The sequence below is a fragment of the Tetranychus urticae genome, chromosome 3 (assembly GCF_039701765.1).
Source record: "Tetranychus urticae isolate SD_2017Ah chromosome 3, NJAU_TeUrti_SD_1.0, whole genome shotgun sequence".
NCBI classification, from domain to species: domain Eukaryota; kingdom Metazoa; phylum Arthropoda; class Arachnida; order Trombidiformes; family Tetranychidae; genus Tetranychus; species Tetranychus urticae.
The window spans coordinates 14,787,727-14,810,783 of record NC_142960.1 but is presented as its reverse complement, the minus strand read 5'-3'; the positions used below and the strand labels follow the sequence as shown (position 1 = coordinate 14,810,783).

Here is a 23,057-nt window from a genome sequence, read left to right as displayed (position 1 = left end):
GATGAAAGTAAATTCAATTAATCAGATTAGAAACATAGTAAAAGGTAAAGGGTTATAAGATGCAATATCAGAATAACAAGCAGAAGATGATTTTTTCCTGATATTCAATGGATATTAAGCGAGAAAATGAAACTTCATCAGAAGATGTTTCAATGGTTTTTTGAATTGATATTGAATTCAACTTTGCATTACTGAAGGAAAACAATTTCAATTTACATTTTAAATTGATAGTTTTTTCAATATTTTTTACCTTATCAATCCTTAATGAACTGACCAAAGGATGGGAATACAGTTTTGGTTATAAAAATATCTGCATAATCTAGTTTAATCAAGAATAATCTGAAAAAGTGATGAATGAAAAAGGGTTAAATTTTAATTTCTTTTGATAATCTATCAAACCTTTGTAAACTTATGCAAACTGAAATTAGATGAAACTTGCTCTAATTGTTCATTCATGGAAACAATGAATTTTGAAAAGGACTTTGAAATGATATAAAAAACGCAATTAAGAACAAAAGTTGGAAAAGATTTCTCTGAAATAATGATTTCGGTTGAATTTTTTCGCTAATTTGTTTGGTGAAATGTTTGAATAGTTTGTTGTCCACTTGAATAGTGAATGGAAATGCATTGAGTCCAATTAAAATTTAAATAATGACATTTGATTTGTGAATATCAGTCGTGTTAAACTGTGACCCTAAACACCTTTCCCATGGATTTTAGGTTATAATAGATTATGTCAACCATCATGAGAATGAATTTTCACAAGAGAAAGAACAAACAAAATGAACAGACTGAAAGGAAGATAAAGAAGAGGGAAAAGATGAGCAAAATGAGGAGTGGAAAGCAAGAAGAAAGGGTAAAAGATGAGAATGGATGAATTGAAAAGGAAGAGCAGAAAAAAGGATGAGAAAAGATGTTTGCGTTATCTTGCCCTCATCCTTTTCTTCCACTATCAATTGGGATCAAACTGAGCTATTCTTGAACCAAGGTAGTATCATGATTCAGGGAATGAATAGATTCACTCCTTGCATGATGGTAACTCACAGAGAGACATACACACATCTAAATGTCAACCAAAGGTTTATGAATAATGCAACAATAAAAACCAAATAAACAAGCGTAAGCTTATTGTCCAACTTTGCTTTAGATTAGTTTTTATCAATGTATATCATGTTATTATTATGATATTTGTATTAATATTATGATTAGTTTGGAGAGACTTTCATTTACTTTTTTTGCCTTATAACTCCAATCAAGTAATCAAGTGAAGAAAGTTTTTTGCTTTTTTTCGGTTAAAGGGTTTACTTACCAAGAACACGAACTGAAACTCGTCTTTCAGCTGATCGACCATCTTTATCTTCAACTAGGCACTTATATTCACCTTCGTCTTCTTGCCTGAAAACATTGTGGACAACTAATGTACCATTAGGATAGACTGTTTGACGTCGATTAATAGGAAGCTGACGATCACCTGAAAGAAACATTTTATAAGTTTAACTTGAATGGAAAAAATTTTGTGAAACTTTCAACTTGTCGATTCTCAGTTTTTGACAGATAATCATTTATAAGCAACGTTTCAATGTTTTTTACCATGAAAATTTAAATTGAAAATGAAATCATTTCTTGATATTTTGTATCATTTTTTGCAACAAAATATTGCGTTTCTTGTTTTGGTAAATATCATTGGTAATGGTTTTAAAGGTTAAGATTAATGGTTGGGTTTGAGTGTAAAAACGAGATGAGAAATGTTGATCAGTTTGTTGACCAGAATTTCGTGAAAAGCGAGTTTCTTGTCTCATCAGTTAAAATTGAAAAGATTTTCAAAATTAAGGTCAATTCATCTTTTTAAACAATAATGTTGACAGGGAAGATGATGATGAAGATGGCGATGTTGAAGATGGGAAAGTTTGGATTGTAACAATTTGGCTTTATTTATGCTCTTTTTGTATTGTTACGAATCATTAGTTTAATATAAGTGACCTTTTTTATTTTTCATTCACTTTTTTTATGGTCAAATTTAATCAGAACATTGTTGACCAGAGAGAGCAAAATAGGGAAAAATATTTCATGATATTATCATTTCTGATATTATTATTATGACTATTATTGTTGTAGATATTACATGATTCAATATAAAGGAATTAATTTAAGTTAAAAGTTTTTCGCTTTCTTCTTCATCTTTTTGCTTACAATAAAGTATTGGAAGAAAAGAAAAGAATCCGGAAAAGGATAAGTTAAGTTATCAGGAAATATTGAAAGAAATGATATTTTCGTTTCACTTTTTTTTCAATAATAGATCATTTCTTTCATTCAGTCTTTCTTTCCATTTGCCATTCTCATCTCTTTCCATTCTTGAGATTATTTTTACTTCAATGAACTTTTAAATGGTAACAGATGATGATTGACTTCATGATTAGGAAGGAAATATTGTCAATTAAGTATTGAAAAGAGAGGAAGAGGATGAACTCCGGTCATTCTTGCTTGTCACATAAGTGCATTTTCAATCAGATTTCATTCAATAACGAGGGAAAACTATTTTGCCATCTTCAATCATTCAATCAAATTGTTGAACATTTAACCATCAACCAATTCAATGTTATTCAAACAATTAAACAAAATATTAAATCTCTGGTAGTATAATGGTTAGCATCCAATTGCCTGATTACAAGCTGATTGTTTACTGTAAGGCATAGCATTCAATTTGCACATTGAGAATGCTTCTTTGACTATCGACAAGCATTGAATTCTGGATCAATATCAGGCAAAAATGAGGTTTCACTAGGCAAGTTGTTGATTGGAGTTTTGTATTGACATGATCAAGGTGGTTTGATGAAAGGTGAATTATCAAACACGATAACTTTTCTTTAGATTTTGGTGATTATTTTTTGCTTAACCTGCTATAGTTTGCTTTTTCCTTGATTACTAGCCATTCAGTTTCATGAAATTCTCGTTTCCTCCTCCTTTGCGGTTGAAAACCTGGTTAGCTAATTAAGTTAAATCAGATTAATTAGAAATTATTTGTGGTTAAACAGCACAAAAGGCACAAATGCAAACCTTTAATCCAATCTATTGTATTGAGTAAACACAATTGATTCCTGTGAGATTCATTGAAAAATAACTCATTGGGAAATGGCGACTGAACAAACAAAATCAAGATACAGGGAGAAAAAACAAGAAGGCAAAAACAAATTTCATGTAATCATGAAAAGAACGAAAAGAGAACTCAAATGAATTAGTTGCTATCGAGTCAATTAAACATTATTAAAAACAATTGTAACTCTTAACTATCAATTGGTAATGAAACATTTGTTTAATGTTACAAAGTCAATGATGAATAAATAACATGAAAAAAGGCTAATTGAACTGTTAATTACTGTTTGAACATTGAACAGTTTCAAAATGAAACGAAATGAAAAAAAGTGGAAAATGCTGAAAAGGAAAGAGATTGAAGAACGAATTGAATGTTGAATTGAACATTGAATATGTTTTTATCAAAATTTTTCCGCCTTTTATTTCAATTTTATCAACCGGAAGGTGATTCTTGTTTCCAAAGTAAACATGAATAATATTGTTCATCACATTTTGAGCACAAAATATACAATATGTAATATCAATAACAATAAGAGGATGAAAAGATTGTTGGTCATAAATAAAATAATGTTCAAGTTTCAACAATTGAATTGAAATACAATTGAAAGGAAATTGAACATTTCATGAATCGAGTAATTTTTACTGAAACATTATATTGAAGGGAGTAAGAAAACATGATAAACATTGGAATAAGAATTAACTCCATTTCAGAGTTTAACTTATTTCAAACTCTATTTTCCTGTGATACTGATAATTTTAATGGATATTAATTTCAGTAGGAAACCAAATCATTTAGCATTGTATTCGTGAATCTTATCAGAACAGTTCATTGCCTTGAGCAGTTGTTTCAAGATTTTCCCATATTTTTGCCTATGTGTCTATCAGTGATTCTGTTCATGATAATATAATAAGCGTGAGATTCTCACTGGGAGTTTTTGTTTTTTCTGTATCAAATTTCCTGAGACTTTGTTTGCTTTTGGAATGGAAATTTACTCAGATTCAGACTGGCCGATCAACTCTGAGATTAGCTATCATGGAGTGAATCGAGTAGGATTCAGAGGAAACAGGGATAAGTTTCAAATGCCTCCTCCTGAGAAGTGATGAAACTTGAATGTGATTCAGAAAAGTTACAAATGAAAGTGAACAAAAAATTGGAGGAAAAAAAGGTTAACTTGATGTTTTGGTGTAAAAAATAGGAAATTATAATAGTATGATGTTCATGAGTATGGTGATGATGAAGGATGAAGAGGATTTTTCTCATTTACGATTAGTCTTTGGTTTTTTGCTTCTCTTTCTTTCTTTTCTTGTACGGTTCAAATAATCCGAGGACAACTCCCTGTATTCTGGGGATCTCATGAATGCTTTTTGGTTTGAATCTTAAACGATGACATTGTTCATCGAAGTGTAAGAATCGGTCAGAACAAGAAGGGAAAGTTGAAGAGAAAACAAAAGTTACACCAAAATTTGTTACAACTGGTAACTTCAATGGATAACTTTGTCTCATCTCTTTTTTTTCACTTCTTGTTTGGTTAATAAAGTTGACAGAGTGAAGAGGAAATAATAACTCAAAGATGTTGCTGTCTTGTTTAACCATTGTAAACCAACCAATTCATTTGGTTTTCATGTTGAACACTTTTCAACACCATTGTGAGTTTAAGTTTAGGTTCAGGCATTATTTGAGTAGTAAATTTATCTTTTTTTCATGTCAAAAAATGAGAATAAACAAATTATTTTCCGCACAAAATGTTTGCCATTTTGCTGAATGTCGAGATGTTGAGATGATCTCAATGTATCTCACCTTTGAACCAGGATAATGTTGATAAACGATAGACTGAGTATGGACAATTAATGTAAATTGGGCGACTAGCAACAACAGTTAAATTTCTCATTAATTTAATAAATGGTGGACCAATAACGTTAATCCAGGATTGAGCCGATTCTGATCCTAAGTCATTGATTGCGGTGCACTCGTAGCGGCCACCCTCTTCAACGCTTACACGAGATATATTGATGAATGAGATGACTGAACCTTCTGAGGAAACATAATCACCGATCCGAAGCCGAGCTGAATCAGAGACTGGATAGCCATGAGTAGTCCACATTATTTGAGGTAAAGGATTGCCTTTGGCAGCACATCGTAAGGATACCATTGAGTCCGGTGATACAGTCACATTGGACGGTCGCTTTAGTAACAATGGTGCTTGACCTAAAACAAAAAGAGAGAAAGAGAAGAAAAAGTAAGATAAACATGAGATTTACAAATACTATCAGAATGAGATCAGGATGAAATCAGAATAGGAAATGTGAAGGAAAGGGGAAGGAGAGAGCAGAGATAAATCACATGAAATAGAAAATGAAAAAAGAAGATTGAAGAAAAATAAAGAAAGGGAAAAATAGATAATGGATAAGAGGGAATGTCACTAGAAAACGATAAAATAAATATAATATAAGGTTCTAGGAGGGAAATGCGAAGACAAAAAGGAAGAATAGTAAAGACATTGCCTTAAATCAAGACAAATGTCTAAATTATTTTGATGTCTCTTTGTTCTGCTTCAACGATTTCCAATATATTGATATATTCTTGTAGAGAAATTTTTAGCTCCATTCAAGAATTGTTGAATCTTGAAGTTGAAACAGAAAAGAATAGGAGAAGAAGAAGAAAATAAAAGTTTATTTGGTTGCCTAAACTTGTTAGATTATCTTGCAAAATTTTGTCTTCCCTTTCGCCGAGCTTTCCTCATCTTGTTAACCTTTTATGAGTGTTAAATTTTTGATGGATAGTTCAATTTAAACAATTGACAGGTCATATTGGGGAGAGGATAATAACAGTCAAATGGAGGAAGAGGATAACCATTGTTAAATACGCACCATAAGCTTGAGACAAAAGAGAGTAAGTTAACATTAAAATGTAGTGAAAGGCAAGCACTTTAACTATGGAAGATAACATCACTTTAACCTTTGATTTACAATTGTGTATCAATTATATTAACATAATCCGTGTGCTATTAAGACGTTAGTTTAGCAGTTGAAAATTGTTGATATCACACATTAATAAAACACTGAAACAAATGTAAGCAACACACAAAAATTTTTCGTTGGCTTTTCTGTTTCTTGCAGTCCTTCACTTTAGGAACACAAAAGTGGACATTTATAATTATTGATGTTGTTGTCAACTTAATTTTGGCATAATGTTGGCTTGATGATCATTTTTGACACATTAACTGGAAATTAAAATGATTGGCTATTGGTTAAAGTTGAGCTGGAAGTTAAAGTTTGTCCGATTATAAGATAACTGGTAAAACATTGTTTTAATGTTAACATTTTGAGGCAACATTTGAGTGATATAAAATGTAATGAAATAGATGTGTACAAAGACAGAAAGAGAAAGAGGTAAAATAAAAAAGGAAGAAGAGGAAGAGAAAAGAAAGAGATGGAAATTCTTGTAATATTCACATCTCAACTGAATGTTGACTCGGAATAACACTTTTATCCTCATATAAACATGTTCACCGTTCGAATAAACTCTGACTCTCACTTTGATTGAAACACTTTTATCGTTATATGCAGCGTCATCTTTCGGTTTAACGAAAAACAATATTATTCTGAAAGATTCTTGATTTATTAAATTCTTGGAAATTGATTTAATAATTGTCAGCTTATTCCTCTAAATTTAAAGAAATTAAAATTGAATTAACAAGATCGGTGATCTTAGAAGGGCTTAACAACTCGATTTAGGGTATTCAAGAGTCAATAAGCAATCTAAAGTCACTTTTTTGATACAATGTGATATAAAATGAAATGATTGCCAATTTTGTATTATTTCAGTGAACCTTTTGCAAGCTTTGTTTGAAGATTTAATCGATTGTGTTCCAGCGATATTGTGTTTAGCAATTAATTATTGTGTTCAGCTGTTTATTCATCGCCAGGCAATCATAATCTTAATATGGTTTATTTGAAGGCAGTTTACATGATTGACTGTTTATTGGTTAGGTTGTGATTGGTTGCTAATTTGAGGAATTTTAAGAGGATGATGGAAATTAAGAATTGAAATTGTTTTTTAATTGGGAAAAGGAACGACTTGTAACGTAAAAACGTTAACAAATGATTATTCAAGCGAAGTTAATTGTTAGCTTAAAAAAACGGTCCCTTTATGTTGTTGCTATAGTTACACGGGGCTTTTTTGAATTTTAGTTAACCGCCTTCTTGATTCAATATCATTGTCTTGATTTTGTTAACAAACTTCCTCTCCTTTTGGTGTTTGCTGATCAACATTTCTTTAATTTGTTAATAGATACATTTAACCTAATTAACATGACTCTTTCGGAAAGTAATAACGAATTCAAGTTGACTTCACCTCCAGAAGATTGTATTCAAAGTGTTAAATTTGGATTGAATAGTTCACAGTTTTTACTCGCTGCTTCTTGGGATACAACTGTTCGTTTATATGATATTTCTGTCAACAAATTGAAAACCCAGTATAAACATAATTCACCGGTTCTTGATTGTGCGTTTCAGGTAAGCTTTCTTGTTTGTTTCTCAAGTGAATAAGTAAAATATAACTCATTGGAAATTTGTATTTCATTAGGATTCAAATCATGCCTGGAGTGGAGGGTTAGACCAGCAAGTGAAAATTTTTGATTTTGTCTCTGGCAAGGAAACAATTGCTGGTACTCATAATGGAGCAATTAGATGTGTTGAATATGCACCAGAGATAAATGTTGTCATTACTGGAGGTTGGGATGCTTGTATCAAATTGTGGGATCCAAGAGCACCCGCGCCATCGGGATCTTTTGCTCAACCTGAAAAAATCTACACAATGGATATATGTGGTGAAACACTTGTGGTTGGAACTGCTGGTCGCCGTGTTCTTGTTTGGGATCTAAGGAACATGTCTTATGTACAACAAAGACGGGAATCTTCTTTGAAATATCAGACAAGATACATCAAGTGTTTCCCTAATAAACAGGGTTACGTTCTCAGTTCTATAGAAGGCAGAGTATCTGTTGAATATTTTGATCCTGCACCCGAGGTTCAAAAGAAAAAGTATGCCTTCAAGTGTCATCGGAACAAAGATACAGGAACAGGAATTGAGAATATTTACCCTGTCAATGCAATCTCGTTCCACAAAGTGTATAATACTTTTGCTACCGGTGGCTCTGATGGTTATGTCAACATATGGGATGGTTTCAATAAGAAGAGACTTTGCCAATTCCATAAATATCCAACCAGCATAAGTTCACTCGCTTTTTCACCTGATAACAATTATCTAGCTATTGCATCTTCTTTCCTTTTCGAGACGAACCAATCCCAAGATATCCCTGAGGATAGTATCATCATTCGTAGGGTAACAGATCATGAAACTAAGCCAAAGTGAGGGATAATTTATCCTAACCATTTTTCTAATTTTCTCTGTCAACCAATGTTTTCATCCAATCAATGTCTTCTCTTGCTTTTAATCTGGACTTTTCATCTTCCAGAAAACTTGAGGTTTTTTTATAAAAAAATCTTGCCATTGCACTTTGCATAAATTATGTATTCTATTGTTTTTTTTTGCACAAATCCAAAATATTTGATCTTTATTAATAGTTAAAAGCATATTTAATTAATGCATTCGGGTTTTGTGAAGCATCTCAAAGTGAAATGTGGAATTGAACACTCAAATGATTAAATTGTGTTGCTCAAAAAAAATAAGCATTAGCAGGTAAATCTTCGGCAAATGTTGCATCCCAGCAGGACTTCGTTTCTTTTAATTTACCATTTCGAGTCTTTCCATAGTAGTTATAGTGAACATAAACTGATTCGGGGGCTTTCGATGCCTCGATCTGGACTGTTTTCGGAGAGCTTGCTTTAGCTTCACCAAAATCACTATTTAGATTTTTCTTTTGCGATAAATTCGGGGTCTTTTCAGTCAAGGTCTCAGAATCTTGAGTATATGGAGTTGTCGATTCCGGATCTTCGCTTAAATTTTCTTCACCAATCGAGTTTTCTTTCTTGACTTCGATACCTGACTCCTGTGAGGATGTAATCGAAGTTATTTGCGGCTGGTCCAATTCATTTTTGTAAGATACATTTCTTAAAACTTTTGAAAGAATTGGTTTGTTTTTGCGAAAAAATGGATGTTCATATTCAAGATAATTTGTTTCGCTATTGACTTTACGGAATCCATAAATGTTTAGTTGTCTAAGAAACGCTTTGAGAATTACTGTTTTAAAACCCAACTGATTGGTTCTCAAAATATACTGAAATTCAACTGGATCAATACCAATAGCTGTTCCATCTTTCCGCCATTCAACTGCTTGTATTTCTTTGGACTCTACAATATCCCAAAGCTTTAATGGAAATTTGTTCGGTGTTTTTGGAAATTTTTTAGAGTTAGTTTTAGTTTGTTGTTTAAATATTGGCTGGTGACAGGTTGATTGTTTGTGTTTAAGCAATTGTAAAGATTTACTTCTCGTTAAAACCATTTACTGAATGAAGAAGCAAAAGCAAAGAAAATATTCTGAACCAAATAAATAAATTGAGGTTGTTGAAATGTTGAGACGAAATTTGATGTAAAATTTGATGGTCGGTAAGCGATGAACAATATACCAAGGAAAGGTGTGAATCAACTTTCTTTCGCTTTTTTCTGTAATCGAATCCTCACGATAATTGTTGAGTATTTTTGTCCGGGAATTACAAATTTTGCAAACCTACGATTTAACCATAAAAATTAGATTTAAATGCAAATTCTGTCACATAATTCAACAAAACAGAGGCAGATATTAAAATAAAAGATTTTATATAAGGCTCTGTCACCGTACATAAGAAAAGAATTTCCCTTTTCGTTAATAATTGATACAGATGTTGACAAGTGAAAAAGATCGATTGACGTGGATCTTAAATGATAGATCTTTTATACTAATTTTTTTGCTTCAAAGAAACTCTTAAGGTGTTTCATTTGCCAGAATCCCATGACGAGCAAAATGATTGTTTGTCCCAAAGACCACCATAAAACTCTCGAGTTGGTACTTTCACTGGTCTGTCTAAACCTTTCCTCTCTATATCTCTGGTAATTCTGCTCTTTTGTGATCTGTTCGACTTGATCGAGAAGTTGTCTCACACGTAATTGCAATTCGCTGAGTTTCTCCTTCTGTTGAACATGAGCGTAATCAACAGCGTGTTCACCAACTTGAATATCCAAGTGAACTCTTAGCTGAGAACCAGCAAACCATCGAGTAGAGTTTGAATACAAACAGATAACGTGCTCACCAGGAACATGAGATGTAAATGAGAATCGTCCTTCAGAGCTGTAAACTGTGAGAGAGGAATAATCTCAATTAGTTTTGATAATACAGTTACATTGAGTCAAAAGTGACACTTCATTCATTGCTGCCTAAAGCATCACAAGAGCTCATCAAATCAAGCTATTTAGGATAGCATAATCATAATAAAACTTACCCTTAGATAGCATTATTTTATCATCAGGATCCCTAACCTCCACATGCATTCCAATTCCCGGTGATGATGGCATGTAACCACCAGTTTGTGGATCAAACAGTTGACATTTGTAATTTCCTACAACAAGAGTTTCATCTGGTATCTCTTCTATGAAACATTTTCTCTCGGTTTCCCCTATATGGAAATAAAGGCAATCAGCCAATTGAATTATAAAAACTAAAAATAAAGTTACTGAAACACTAGATTGAAACATAATTAATACCACTGATTATAAAACTAATCGTAAACAATTTGGTTTGTGATCAACCTTATTTTAAAAGATGGCTAAAAGACACGTTAACCAGCTTTTACGGCTAAGCAAAACATGTAATCAAATAGCGACATCTATATGCCACAAAACCAATATTAGGTCCTTAAAAATTCAGATTTTCGGCTAATTTTCTTGTGGATAGCAATTTTTTGACAAAATTTTGTTAAAATTAAGCCAAAAGTGCAATTACGTTGAGCATAAATCGTGAAAATTTAATGTATTATCAAGGTTTTTATATAATAGCCGGAAATTGGTGCATAAATGTAATCTATCGATAGTTGTATTTTTATCGATATCGATATGTGTAATGTTTTGTTTTGAAAACATCAAAGCAATGAAATAAATCACATAAGATTAATTTACTAATTGTTTTCTTTAATCTTTCTCTGCTAAATTAATTTTATTTGCATACTCCACCAACAAAGCCACCATGACTTCATTATTAAACTTGGTCAACATTGGACGTACTCTTGGTGGTAGAACTTCATCTACTCTTACCTTCATCAAAGGTCACCAAGCTGTTGGTGGTGTGTTAAGTAATTTATCTAATTCTAAAATTGAACAAGTTCGTGGAGCTCGTCAGTGGTGGCCTGACAGACAATGGTATGAATCATGGGAAACTCCTTTAGGTGTTGCTATCGATGAACCAGAACTTGAATGGAGGCCTAAACGTAATGACTACATCAGGGAAAAGCCTCATGAAAAAGTGATCCAAAATGCTAGATTCAACTTTGGACCTCAGCACCCTGCTGCTCACGGTGTACTTCGACTTATTTGTGAAATTGATGGTGAACAAATCATAAAATTGGATCCGCATATTGGACTTCTCCATAGAGGAACCGAAAAACTGATGGAATATAAAACATATACTCAAGCCTTACCCTACATGGATCGTCTTGATTATGTTTCTATGATGGTCAATGAGCAATGCTATTCTTTGGCTATTGAAAAGTTATTGAACATGGAAATTCCTAAAAGAGCTAAATATATTCGAGTTTTGTATGCTGAAATTACTCGTTGTTTAAACCACATGATGAATATTGGAACTCAAGCTCTTGATTTGGGTGCCATTACACCATTTTTCTGGCTTTTTGAAGAAAGAGAGAAATTATGTGAATTCTATGAACGAGTATCTGGAGCTCGTATGCACGCAGCTTATGTTAGACCCGGTGGTGTCAATCAAGATATCCCTTTAGGTTTAATGGATGACATTTATCAATGGGCAACTCAATTTCCTAATCGTATTGATGAAATTGACGAATTGCTAACTGGCAGTGAAATTTTTAAAGCTCGAACCGTTGATATTGGAGTGATTTCAGCTGAAGATGCTCTTAATCATGGATTCAGCGGGGTAATGCTTCGAGGTAGTGGTATTAAATGGGATTTAAGAAAAACTCAACCATATGACGATTACCAAGATTTTGAGTTTGATGTTCCAGTAGGAGTTAAAGGTGACTGTTATGATCGTTATCTTTGTAGAATGCTCGAAATGAGACAATCCGTTCGAATAATAGAGCAGTGTTTGAATAAAATGCCAAGTGGTCCTGTTAAAGCTGATGATAATAAAGTTGTTCCACCATCACGAGCAGATATGAAATCTTCTATGGAATCATTGATTCATCATTTCAAACTTTTCACAGAAGGTTATCAAGTTCCAGCAGGATCAACTTATACCGCAGTTGAAGCTCCAAAAGGTGAATTTGGACTTTACCTTGTTTCTGATGGAACCAGCCGACCTTATCGTTGTAAAATCAAAGCTCCTGGATTCGCTCATTTAGCAGCCATAGATAAACTTTGTGCAGGTGCATTCCTTGCTGATGTAGTGGCCGTCATTGGTACTTTAGATATCGTTTTCGGTGAAATAGATCGTTAAAAAGAGCGTTTATAAACTACAGTAAATTTATGGACTTTCAATATTTTTGGGGTTACTCCATCCATTAGAATAGTTAATATATTTTTCTTACTTTGATCACTGTCTACAGTTAATCGCCTTCTTATTAATCTGTCTTTTATGAAATATTTTCAAAACAAACAAAACAAAATTGATAATCAGAAAAAGTAAGAAACAGAAATAGGAATATATTAATTATTCCAATAGCTGAATTAACCCCAAAAATATCGAAAGTCCGTAAATTTAAAGTAATTAAAATGCCATGTAATGTAAATCCTTTTTTCCGTCACTTGTTCAGTGAGATGAAAATCTCAAAGGCTAAAGTGAATTTTATTGTTAAATAAAAGTCCAAAATTGTACAGTCTGGTCAAAATTAACAATTTGTAGTCATTTATCAACTTTCTGATAAACAATTGAATGCTATTTTACGTTATTAACCTTATTTGCTAATGTTTATTTTCAATTTGGAATACAAAATCGACTTTAATTTTTTTAGCAAATCAAAATCTATTCATAAATTTGATATATTCCTGTCAAACAAACTATAATGGTTAAAAAGTGTTGAATGATGTTGATTCAATATTAATAAGAAAACGATTGTCCTGGCATGAATTCATTTTCAATGAAATTTACTCTCTCATTTTAATCATCCTTAATTTGAGGTAATTAACGCGACTCGGTTTCATCAGAATATCATTATAAATATAAATACAATGTTTTGCATGAGTTAATCCATGAAAAGTTTGTCTTTAATGGGAGAAATAAATACGGTAATATGTAACTCTCATGTTAATTATGATCATGTGTGACCATAACTGTAGCTGATTAGAATGTTAAAATTGTGCCAAAAGTTGAGTTAATTGAGGATCAAATGAAAAGATTAATCAATCGAAATAAAACCGTCAAATGGTTAATCTGATAACAAGATTAAAGCGATTCAATAAGACAGTTGAGAGTAAGAAATGATTAATTCATTGGCAGATTAAAAGATATGGTCAACACAAAAATAGCTGTTCAACAATTGAATCAACAAATGCAAGCTTATACAGCAGTGGTCAGGGTTAACTGGATAGGAAAACAACTAACAAATGTTAGGCCTTAAAAGCTGTCCAAAGCTGGCCACACAAACAAAAGGTTAACTCAACACTGACTTGTATTCAAATGTATCAGCAAATGTAAGCTGAACAATTAACCAAATTCAAGTTAAAATGTTATCCAAATAATTTGACGCTTAGTTTGCTTTTAATGGAATCCATGATTGCATTAATGTTGAAGAGTGAAAATGATTTAAAAGGTTGATCCTACAATTGGTGTTGACTTGAACAAATCAAGGTGAATATGAAGACGGCAAGATAATGGTTGATTCTTACCTATACAGCAATCTACTGAAATAACACATGGAATTCCCTTGATAATCAGTTGCATGTTAACATGATTTAGTGTAAAGGTTTGGTGATAGGAAGAGTTGAAAGGAGTAAAATGAAGGTGCATAGTAAAAGTATAATGTATAACACTTTTGTATTTGTTATAACTGATAACTTACCATTGGATCAGTTTTGATATGAAACCTTCAACAAGCAAAAAGACTTATTACTTTACACATTATTATCATTATTATTAACAACCATTTTCACTGTAATAACAGTAATACTAATAATAATAGTAATAAGTATTAAGACGATTGATGAACACTTGCAATATGTGTATAGAGTTGAAAGGCATTTTGTTGACTTGATTGTTCACCCTTAAATATTTATGATTCAATTGTGAACATCTCTCAGCACAACAACAACAATCCAAAAACCTATCAAAGTTAATATATTCATTTGTTATTTATATTTACATACAATTTCATTTCAACTTCAATAATCAGCTTCCACTTTTGATTACATTTGTGTATGCATCCAATATTATCAAAAATGTACACTTTAAACAGTCTATCAATCTTTAGTCAACTGACTTAACAATTAACGGTGGAAATTTAAATTAACCTGTTAAACGAAGAGTTAAACATTAATCAATTGACTGGTTAACTTTTTACCTTTGAATTGAATCATAATAAATGGCCATTACTAATGTATCTTACAACTCCAATAATTATTGACTTAAATGTGGTTAAATGTGTAATGAATATATTAGCTATTTGGTTGAAATGAATGTTAAATTAACTTGATTAGCTTCTTGTTTTGTGCTTGTAATGATTATAATTTAAAAGTTATTCAAATTATTATGCTCATGATAAATGGTTTAATGTTCAATTTGATGGATTAACCTGTCCATTAAATTGTAATCTAACCAGCAACTTTTATTATAACTTTCCAGCTTTTTTTACCTGCTCTTGTTAATACAACAGTGAAGCAAAAAAAAACCTTAAAACAATTCAATTATGTTTCTCATGAGACTTCAGTTAACTAACAATAACTTTAGTCAGTAATTTAACCAGAGTAACAATCAACTTAAGACTAAAGTTGAGTTTTAAAAAAAGCAGTTGATTATCACTTTACATTTGGAGTTGATTCTCATTGGAGTTTAATTGACAGTTTTAAAATTTTGTTATTTTCAGGTAAAACAAAGTGTTTAACAATTGTAATTGCGGTTTAGCCTTTTATTTGAACAATAAATTATTCAATAAGATTGTTAAAGTAATCAGAGTTGATTTGATTGGTAACAAAATTGAACCAGAATCTTTGATTGATTCATTTGAATTGACTTCACTGGTTGAAGTGACATCGCTTGAAATCCAACTGGTTTTGGGTGCAATTGTGGTTAACTCGGAAGGTTGAAGTACGGTTGAATTGTCAATCTCAGCGCTATTTGCTTCCGAATCTGAATCCAAATTGTTATCGTCTTTTGTTGAAATTGAATTGTCAATTGCTTTTGAATAATCCTTAACTGTTGAGAATAGAAGATGAAATTAGATTAAAATTGAATTGGTATTAAAGGTTGACCAATAAGTTAGGTTTTTTTGGGTTAAAACAAAAGTAATGGTTACATGTTTAATGAAGTAAAACCGCAAAAACTCAAAGTGATTTGTATTATACATTGGGATGAGATTTACGGTTTGTTAGCTAATAAATAGTTAAAGTTGAGGTAAAAGATAATTTTGGCGTAAATTGATGATGATTACTGTAATCTAGATTTAGTAAGTTAGTTTGATATGAAAATATAATTTAAAGGTAGAAACATTATCAACAGTGAATCAGTTAATTATTAATAACATTTTCTTCCTCCAAATGATCTTGCTAATGAATAAATCTAACCTGGATCAACATTTATAAACTCAAGTATCAGTTTGATTTACTAATCATAATGATGGTGATTCCATGATGATAATAAACACGTTGAATAGCAATCAATTATTCAACAACTCAAATACTAATCTTAAACACTTGAAAAGGATAAACAGAAAGATTACATTTCTAGTGTTAAACAGCTGACCATCACTGGCTACTGTTTACCAGTGTAATTGGTCAATTGAAGGATATCTTGTTGAGGTTAAAATGGTTAACATAAGGTAAAGTACTTGTTTTAATGATTCAAAACAAATGACTGTAATATTAAATAGGAGCAAGAGACTGAATTGCAAGGTAAATTGTCATTGAAATACGTGTTGACTTGGATAATTATTCAATTGAATGGGAGTTGATTAAGGGACTGACTGGGAGTGGTTCAGCAAATACCTTTTCATCATCTAATTATTAACTTGGTGAACCTGTGACTATTGGTATTCCTGCTGTTTCTGGTTAAGATATGAATTGGGTTTTGACCAGTTTTATAATAATTATCGGTTTAATGGGTTAAAATATAAAAAAAAGAGCAATTGTGTTTAGTTTTAATTAATGTAAACTCAATCAATTGAAACTAGCAAAAAAAGTTGAAAGATGAATAGAAACTGAAAAAGGTAAAAATACAAAAGGTAATTATAATAAAGCAAGATAAATTGTACTGTTCAAGTTTGTTCAAAAGGTTATTATTAAAGTCTCATGGGATGATATGCAAACTGAATCAGAATGATAATTCGTGACCATATCTTGTATACCTTTTCTTGTGTTATATTATTAAATTAACCTTTCATCAATTATATTATTTAGTTTTATTGGAGCAACATAAAGGAAAACAATTTATTGACTTTCAATCGCGACTCAACACTTACAACCAATTGTCAATTGATTTACACTTGCAGGTTCAACACACAAGTCCAATTGTCAATTAAAATCTATATTTATTTTGTATCTTTACCAATATATATTATCATTATTATCATCATTATTATCGTTATTATTATCGCTATTATTGCTATTAATATCATAATTATTCACAAATCCATATGTTTACCATTTTGTTTGTCCCTTTTGGTTGAATCTATTATCTAATATTTAGTTATACATTTTGATACATTTGTCAGTCAACCAGCAACAAAAAGAAACATTGTTTTAAATATTATCAATGGAACTTCATTTTGTTATCTTTCATAAATCATCTTTTAAATTGGTTCACATTTAATGGTCAAATCATTGTCCAACTCTTTATCAATTCATTCAACTCAACTGAATCTATCAAAATGTAAATCTAACCCTGTCTGAATATTGTTTTTTTTGTATTGGAGTTGGAGTTAGGTTTGGTAATGACTTGCCTTGCAAGAAAATGCTTGACTTTGCAAATCCAAGAATATTTTTCGCATGGCAAATGTAACGACCTGTGTCTCCATAGTCTAGGTCAGTGAGGGTCAATTGATAGGTAATCTTGAAGTGGTACGTTTTAATTAATTGAATAGTGTATTTTAAACTGGTTTTGGCATCGACAGACGTTTTGTTGTTTTGTTTATTGGCAGCTTTCAGATTGGGTAAACCAGAGGAACCGATAAGTTTACCAGTTTGATCAAGCCAACTGTGATCAGCAATTGGACTTGATTCACTTGAGCATTGTAGAGTTACATTTGCACCTTTGGTTCCAGTAACACTTACTGAAGGTATCCTAATTACTGGAGCAACTGAAAGTAAATATAAGAAAATAATTAGTCACTTTTCTTTCTGATGGTTTATAATAAATTAATTAGATACTTACATTGGACATAGATTATCACTCGACGGCTTATTGAAGGAGGTACACCATTGGAAGCAATGCAAAGATATGAACCCATGTTCCATCTGGTTATTGGGGTGAAACTCAGTTCTTCACCAATAACCGAAGGCACCCCTTTTAATAAGATCAGATTAATGGATTATCAATGATTATCTTAAGTAACACACACTTAATAGCAAAACTATCTGGTTAAGGAGACACAGAAAGATGAAATTGACTTTCCATTTCATTTACCAAACAAAAGATATCCTTTATGGGATCATTCAATTGACTAATTGGAAGATCATCTTTTCATGTCTATTTTTTACTCTAGTTAACCATACCTGTCTCCGGATACAATCCTTTTGGACTTGATTGATATATTGGCCGACCATCTTCACGACGCCATTCAATTGTTGGACTCGGATTACCGGAAGCACGACAAGTTAACGTTAAATTACTATTTTCACGAACCGTTGTTTCACTGCCACTTGTAAATGAGCTTTCATCAAATCTTGGAGGCTCTGGAAATGGACAAAAGTCAATATCAGATGTTAATCCTAGTTTTAAGCGATTGATTCACTAAGTCATCACATTAGTTAAATCAAATTTGAATAAATGGGTTAAAGAATCGTTTCTATAAAATAAATTGAAAAGCAAAGCACCAAAGTTGATCGGTTGGTTCAATGCTTACTGGAAGATAGGAAACAATTCAAACAAGTGTTTGTCTTAATGAGTTTCAATAGTTTTCTTATTAATATTTCAACATTTGTTTCAATCGTTTCGAGTATCCTAACGACAAACAGGGACTCAAATGATCAGTCAGTAAAAATAAAGGTTTGATTTGGCTTTTAGGCCTAAACTTACCGACAACATTTAGATAACCAAGTTGTGACTTAGGTTCAAGCCAATTGATACGACAAATATAAAAGCCTCTATCCTCCAGTGAAACGTTATTTATTATTAATAGCCAATCATTTTTATCCTGTTTAATTTTAATCCGAGGATTGGAAGATAAAACTTGTTTATTAATGGTGAGATCAGAATTGGTTTCTAAATGATGCCAAGAAATCTGAAACAAATGGATAAAGGAAAGAGTTGTTAAAAAATTGTTGGAAGTCGATAAAAGGTTCAAAGTAAAATGATAATTACAATATTGTTTCCTAAATTTTTAACGGAACATCTCATAACAGCGTCTTTACCAGTAACAATTGATAAATTAGGTATACTTTTAATAAACTCTGGTCTTTCTGGATTTAAACTATGGTAAGTAGGTTGATGGTTTTGGTTAGGATTGCTGGGTAAATAATAGTTTGATGGTTGACATTCAACCAGGAAAAATGTCATCACAATAAATACAATTATCTCTGTAAGAAAAGAAAAGATGAAAATCATTAAAACTCAATTTTTGATCTTAAGGCTTCAATCAACAGATCGTTGATTCGCAATTTGCTTCACAGCATAAAGTGTTCATAACCACTCTAATGCTCAACATGAGTGTATGAAATACAGGATCATTGGAATCCATGTTTAATGCACTAAATTGTGAAAATGAATTTAAAGTTGAGATGTCTTATGATTAAACAAGATTTTTAAAGCCAATTTGTGCACAACAATTGATTCTGGCTTAAAAATAAGTCTTATTAACTTGAATTGATAATGTGGTTCATTTCAATTCATTTCACAGCTATTTACCATAACCAGAAATGTTTATATTTATCATCTGATTATCAAATGATAATTTTATTCGGTTGGTAAAATGATTTAACCTTTTCTTGTTAGAGATCGTCTGTTTACCTTAAGTGAATACATTTCAAGAGTTGAAGTTATGCTTTTTTACCTCACATAAATAATGATAATCAATAAATCTTTTCAATCTGAATCCATCTTGTCTTTATTTTTTTCTGGTTACAATCCTAAATGTTTAAGTGTTCAATATATTTGGATTTTCATCAGCAACCAGTGAAATTGATAATTATTGAAGATGAGAGCGGAAATTTTGAAACACAAAAATATTATTGATACAATTGAATTGAGTAGTGGTTGCAATATTTGCTTTGGGTAGAGTGGAAAACTTGGGTGAAAGGTAAACATGAAATCTGGACATCCAAATGGATAAAAGTTGGTTGATTAAAATAATATTAACAATCAGTGTGATTTGGACAAGTTATTATTAATATTATTAGATCTTCAATTTGTTTAATCTTACTTTGAATCATCTCTTTTCCTGTTGATATAGCAATCAAACCACGACATCAACAGCTTTTTTTGGGTTGTTATGAAAGTGAAAATACAAAGTGATGAAGTTTCTGTGGTTGACAGAACAGGTATGTTTCAACAATTGAAAAATTGAGATAAATCTGAATCCTTTTGACTGGTTAATGTTCTGAGCAAACAAATTTTAAGCTTCTTGATAAATAACCCTTCTTTGTTGATTATGTTGTTGGTGGTGAGTTATCTCATATATCAATATAAATATAACGCAACCAGAATTTGAAGGCAACCATCTTAAGGCTTAGGATAATAGATTGACTTGAAATTTCATTAATTGTTGAAATAGCGATGTAAGATTTCCAAATCTTGTTACACAATTTAATAATAAAACCATTATTGAACTGTTGCCCATGACTTGGGTGGACATGTGGTTTTATACGCGCCTTTACTCCGTTCTTTGTCTCATCCTTGAGTCTATCCATGATTTAAGATATAATTTTGTGGGACACAATTATAATTAAGACGATACCTTAGAAAGGTGTATTTGATATAATAGTGTTATAACTAGAGTAAACTTAATATAAAAAATAAAACAACATTGAAAATGATTTTTAGTTTTTTCATGTTCGTCTGACAAGATTGATGTTAGTAGCTATAAGAGTGTCTAAAAAAAGAGCAAATATGTTCACAGTTATTAGAGTGAGTTTAGCTTCTTATAACAGTAACTTTTTGTTGACAGTTTCATGTTTAGCTTTTTTTTCGGTTTATTATGTGATGAGATGATTTTTGTTCAAATTTCTTCTGATCAATTCATGTAACAAAATTTTCTTTTTATCCAATGTTCCCTGATCGAGAAACCATCACCACAGATTACTTGGTTAAAAGCAAAAAACAATGATAAACCAACAACCTAAACCTACAAAGACAACCAGAGAACATCTTTTGGCTTTATTGAATTAACTTCTGTTCCAAGCTAATAGAGATAATAGGTGAGTCAATTTCAATTGGTCGGTGAGATATTATTAATATAAATAACAAAATCAAGTTGAATGTCCATTTTAAAATTAATCTTTTCTATCCTTTTTCCAGTCTCTCTTTTAATGGACTTGGTCTTGGCTATTGCAACGGTTAGACTTTCATGTAACAACTCTATCAACTGAAACAAAGCCAGAAGACGAAAAGCACAATGTAAAGACCTAAAGAAACCCTAGTTTTTACCTGGTAAATGGACACAAGGGGATTGATGATTTGTTTTTTTATCAACATCTAATGAAGACTAATCAATTTAAACAATCACAACGTATTGTACAATACACATGGTATACAACAAAACATACTTACAGTTGATAAATATTATGTAAACTGTTTTGTTGAAACATGTTTCGTTATTGTATTATATTCAGATACATTTACAACTTTCCCTTCTTCCTGCCAATTCTATCAAGATAATTTTAATGTGCAAGGTAATTTGGTTAAATGATCAAGATTAAATTGTAAATTGTCTGAATGTAATGCAAGGGGACAAGTAAACGAAGTTAACCTTAAAAATTGTCATTTTTTTCTTGGTTAACTTTTTTTACTTTACCTTCCATTTATATTTTTTTTCATCTTATTACTTGATGAAAGTTATATAAATGTATGTTTGTGTGTGTGTGTGAAAGATTATCATCATCATCATCATCATCTTCATCTTGCTGTATATATTGATATCTCAATTTCAAAACTGTGAACATGACTTGAAATTTTCATCGCAATCCTTAAGGGTTTTTGGCCTGGTCTTTAAATTGGATATAACAATGAAGGAAACAAAAGGTGCAAAACAAGATACAAACAAAAAACTTGCGGATCTAAATGGTTATGAGGAAAGAGTTATGAGTTTGTTTATACCTTTTGTTTATATGTATTTATCAAAAACCTTTTGGTAAACCTCTCATCCAACATATTTATATAAATTATTATCATTCCTATCATTATTATTATCATCAGGCAAGTTTTCAAGTTTGTAAGTGACTCCAGTTGAGATGAAAAAGTTACAAAATAAGCTATTAAGGTAACCATTTACCCAGTTAACCAAAATATTGGCAATCATCTTAAACATTGGAATCAATTGTGTGTAAAACAATATCAACTCTAATCAAAACATTTTCACATTCATTTCACTGTAATTACCATCGCTTATGTAACCAAATTTATCAGTCAATTGTAAATATAGAGTAAAATATTTGTAAAATTGTAAATCAATTAGATTTATTGAATCGTTAAAATCAGCTGATATTTAACTTTCATTGTTCCTGTCAATTGTTATACACTAAGATTCGGTTTTTTTGCTTGCCATGTTGAATGATTGATCAAGTTGGTTGATTGATTGATTGAGATAAATTAGATTGTTATATTACGTGAGACTTTCTTAAATAAAACTGGTAATTATTGGTATTAAAGATATGATATGATTAACAAATATGGTAAAGTCTGGTGATCCATCTTATTTGGTAAGACAAATGAGGTATAATCAAGTTAGTAGCAAATTATTTCAATCATTTTGATTGCAATAATAGTTTATCTTAATAAGTTGAAAGAAAGCGGACAATATGAATGTTTTGATTGTCGTAAAGCACAAATTGTTTCAAGTGGTTTCAGGTTAATTTGTTTGGGATTTGAGATTTGACAATTTAAAACTCACCTTTTAGGTTAACATCGGGTTTCAGTTTAAATAAAGGCAAATTAAAACTGTAACTATTGTTAATCGGATAGAGATAATCAAATTTCATTGAAACTTTTCACTTGATAGTCCGATTGTTGTTAACAAATTGAAACACAACAGTCAATTAAATCATATGTAACTTTACAAAGTAAACCAATTGTAAGCAAAGTTGAGTATAAAAGGTGATTCGTCGAGTAATTTGTATTGTGATTTAGTGGCTTTATTTTTGCAAGTTTCAATAACAAACTAAACTTGGACAAACTTGTGATGAAAAAAAAAGACGGATGATGGTTCAGAGTGAGATGAACATCATCATTTGGCTGATGAAAATGATCAGTTAGTTGTGTAAATTT

General features: G+C 31.2%; 6 protein-coding genes and 1 long non-coding RNA gene across 12 annotated transcripts in view; 3 read left to right on the top strand and 4 right to left on the bottom strand.

Annotated features, from left to right (window-relative positions):
- Positions 1 to 6,559, bottom strand: part of LOC107364094 (cell adhesion molecule Dscam1-like) — a 47,573-nt gene extending 41,014 nt beyond the window's left edge. The window contains exons 1-3 of one of the 2 annotated variants that reach the window (XM_015931404.3): positions 5,959 to 6,559; positions 4,889 to 5,296; positions 1,310 to 1,471 (exon numbers count right to left, since the gene is read on the bottom strand). In XM_015931404.3, coding sequence (XP_015786890.2) covers positions 1,310 to 1,471; positions 4,889 to 5,296; positions 5,959 to 6,037 — 649 coding nt within the window. In that variant the 5' untranslated portion in view covers positions 6,038 to 6,559. The remainder of the gene's footprint in view (positions 1 to 1,309; positions 1,472 to 4,888; positions 5,297 to 5,958) is intronic. The other variant, XM_015931405.3, reaches the window with a different exon arrangement.
- Positions 6,560 to 7,293: 734 nt separating this feature from the next.
- Bub3 (mitotic checkpoint protein Bub3) lies at positions 7,294 to 8,673 on the top strand. Its single transcript, XM_015931407.3, has 2 exons — positions 7,294 to 7,605; positions 7,676 to 8,673. The coding sequence occupies exons 1-2, from the start codon at positions 7,402 to 7,404 to the stop codon at positions 8,462 to 8,464; spliced, it is 993 nt and encodes a 330-aa protein (XP_015786893.2). The 5' UTR covers positions 7,294 to 7,401; the 3' UTR covers positions 8,465 to 8,673.
- Positions 8,572 to 9,554, bottom strand: LOC107364098 (uncharacterized). Its single transcript, XM_015931409.3, has one exon. It carries the CDS (start codon positions 9,552 to 9,554, stop codon positions 8,769 to 8,771), a length of 786 nt encoding a protein of 261 aa, XP_015786895.1. The 3' UTR covers positions 8,572 to 8,768.
- A 297-nt stretch (positions 9,555 to 9,851) lies between these two features.
- eca (transmembrane p24 trafficking protein eclair) lies at positions 9,852 to 10,843 on the bottom strand. The gene is made up of 2 exons (XM_015931410.3): positions 10,528 to 10,843; positions 9,852 to 10,383 (listed from the first exon to the last, which is right to left on the bottom strand). The coding sequence occupies exons 1-2, from the start codon at positions 10,778 to 10,780 to the stop codon at positions 9,983 to 9,985; spliced, it is 654 nt and encodes a 217-aa protein (XP_015786896.2). The 5' UTR covers positions 10,781 to 10,843; the 3' UTR covers positions 9,852 to 9,982.
- Positions 10,844 to 11,123: 280 nt separating this feature from the next.
- Positions 11,124 to 13,108, top strand: ND-49 (NADH dehydrogenase (ubiquinone) 49 kDa subunit). The gene has a single exon (XM_015931406.3). It carries the CDS (start codon positions 11,268 to 11,270, stop codon positions 12,708 to 12,710), a length of 1,443 nt encoding a protein of 480 aa, XP_015786892.1. The 5' UTR covers positions 11,124 to 11,267; the 3' UTR covers positions 12,711 to 13,108.
- A 2,196-nt stretch (positions 13,109 to 15,304) lies between these two features.
- On the bottom strand, positions 15,305 to 23,009 carry LOC107364279 (limbic system-associated membrane protein). Of its 5 annotated transcripts, XM_089268778.1 has the most exons (8): positions 19,999 to 20,139; positions 19,630 to 19,705; positions 18,942 to 19,156; positions 18,657 to 18,861; positions 18,134 to 18,313; positions 17,793 to 17,924; positions 17,362 to 17,718; positions 15,305 to 15,620 (listed from the first exon to the last, which is right to left on the bottom strand). In XM_089268778.1, exons 3-8 carry the CDS (start codon positions 19,134 to 19,136, stop codon positions 15,334 to 15,336), a joined length of 1,356 nt encoding a protein of 451 aa, XP_089124904.1. In that variant the 5' UTR covers positions 19,137 to 19,156; positions 19,630 to 19,705; positions 19,999 to 20,139; the 3' UTR covers positions 15,305 to 15,333. The 5 variants fall into 5 exon arrangements, with proteins under 5 accessions (XP_089124904.1, XP_015787100.2, XP_015787102.2 ...); XM_015931614.3 differs by lacking the exons at positions 19,630 to 19,705; positions 19,999 to 20,139 and adding an exon at positions 22,684 to 23,009; XM_015931616.3 differs by lacking the exon at positions 19,630 to 19,705 and having other exon boundaries at positions 19,999 to 20,653.
- On the top strand, positions 20,519 to 21,259 carry LOC112539040 (uncharacterized). The gene is made up of 2 exons (XR_003082602.2): positions 20,519 to 20,992; positions 21,093 to 21,259. It is a non-coding gene; the product is annotated as an uncharacterized LOC112539040 (long non-coding RNA).
- Positions 23,010 to 23,057: the final 48 nt, after the last annotated feature.

Bases quoted from the DNA above. Each gene is read 5' to 3' on its own strand.
- Bub3 (XM_015931407.3), top strand. From the start codon at position 7,402: ATGACTCTTTCGGAAAGTAATAACGAATTCAAGTTGACTTCACCTCCA. The intron at 7,606-7,675 runs GTAAGCTTTCTT...GTATTTCATTAG, and splicing joins TTCTTGATTGTGCGTTTCAG to GATTCAAATCATGCCTGGAG.
- LOC107364098 (XM_015931409.3), bottom strand. From the start codon at position 9,554: ATGGTTTTAACGAGAAGTAAATCTTTACAATTGCTTAAACACAAACAA.
- eca (XM_015931410.3), bottom strand. From the start codon at position 10,780: ATGTTTCAATCTAGTGTTTCAGTAACTTTATTTTTAGTTTTTATAATT. The intron at 10,384-10,527 runs GTAAGTTTTATT...CCTCTCTCACAG, and splicing joins TAAAATAATGCTATCTAAGG to TTTACAGCTCTGAAGGACGA.
- ND-49 (XM_015931406.3), top strand. From the start codon at position 11,268: ATGACTTCATTATTAAACTTGGTCAACATTGGACGTACTCTTGGTGGT.
- LOC107364279 (XM_015931614.3), bottom strand. From the start codon at position 22,771: ATGAAATTTGATTATCTCTATCCGATTAACAATAGTTACAGTTTTAAT. The intron at 18,314-18,656 runs GTAAGTTTAGGC...GTCCATTTCCAG, and splicing joins TGGTTATCTAAATGTTGTCG to AGCCTCCAAGATTTGATGAA. The intron at 17,719-17,792 runs GTAAGTATCTAA...ATTTACTTTCAG, and splicing joins AGTGATAATCTATGTCCAAT to TTGCTCCAGTAATTAGGATA.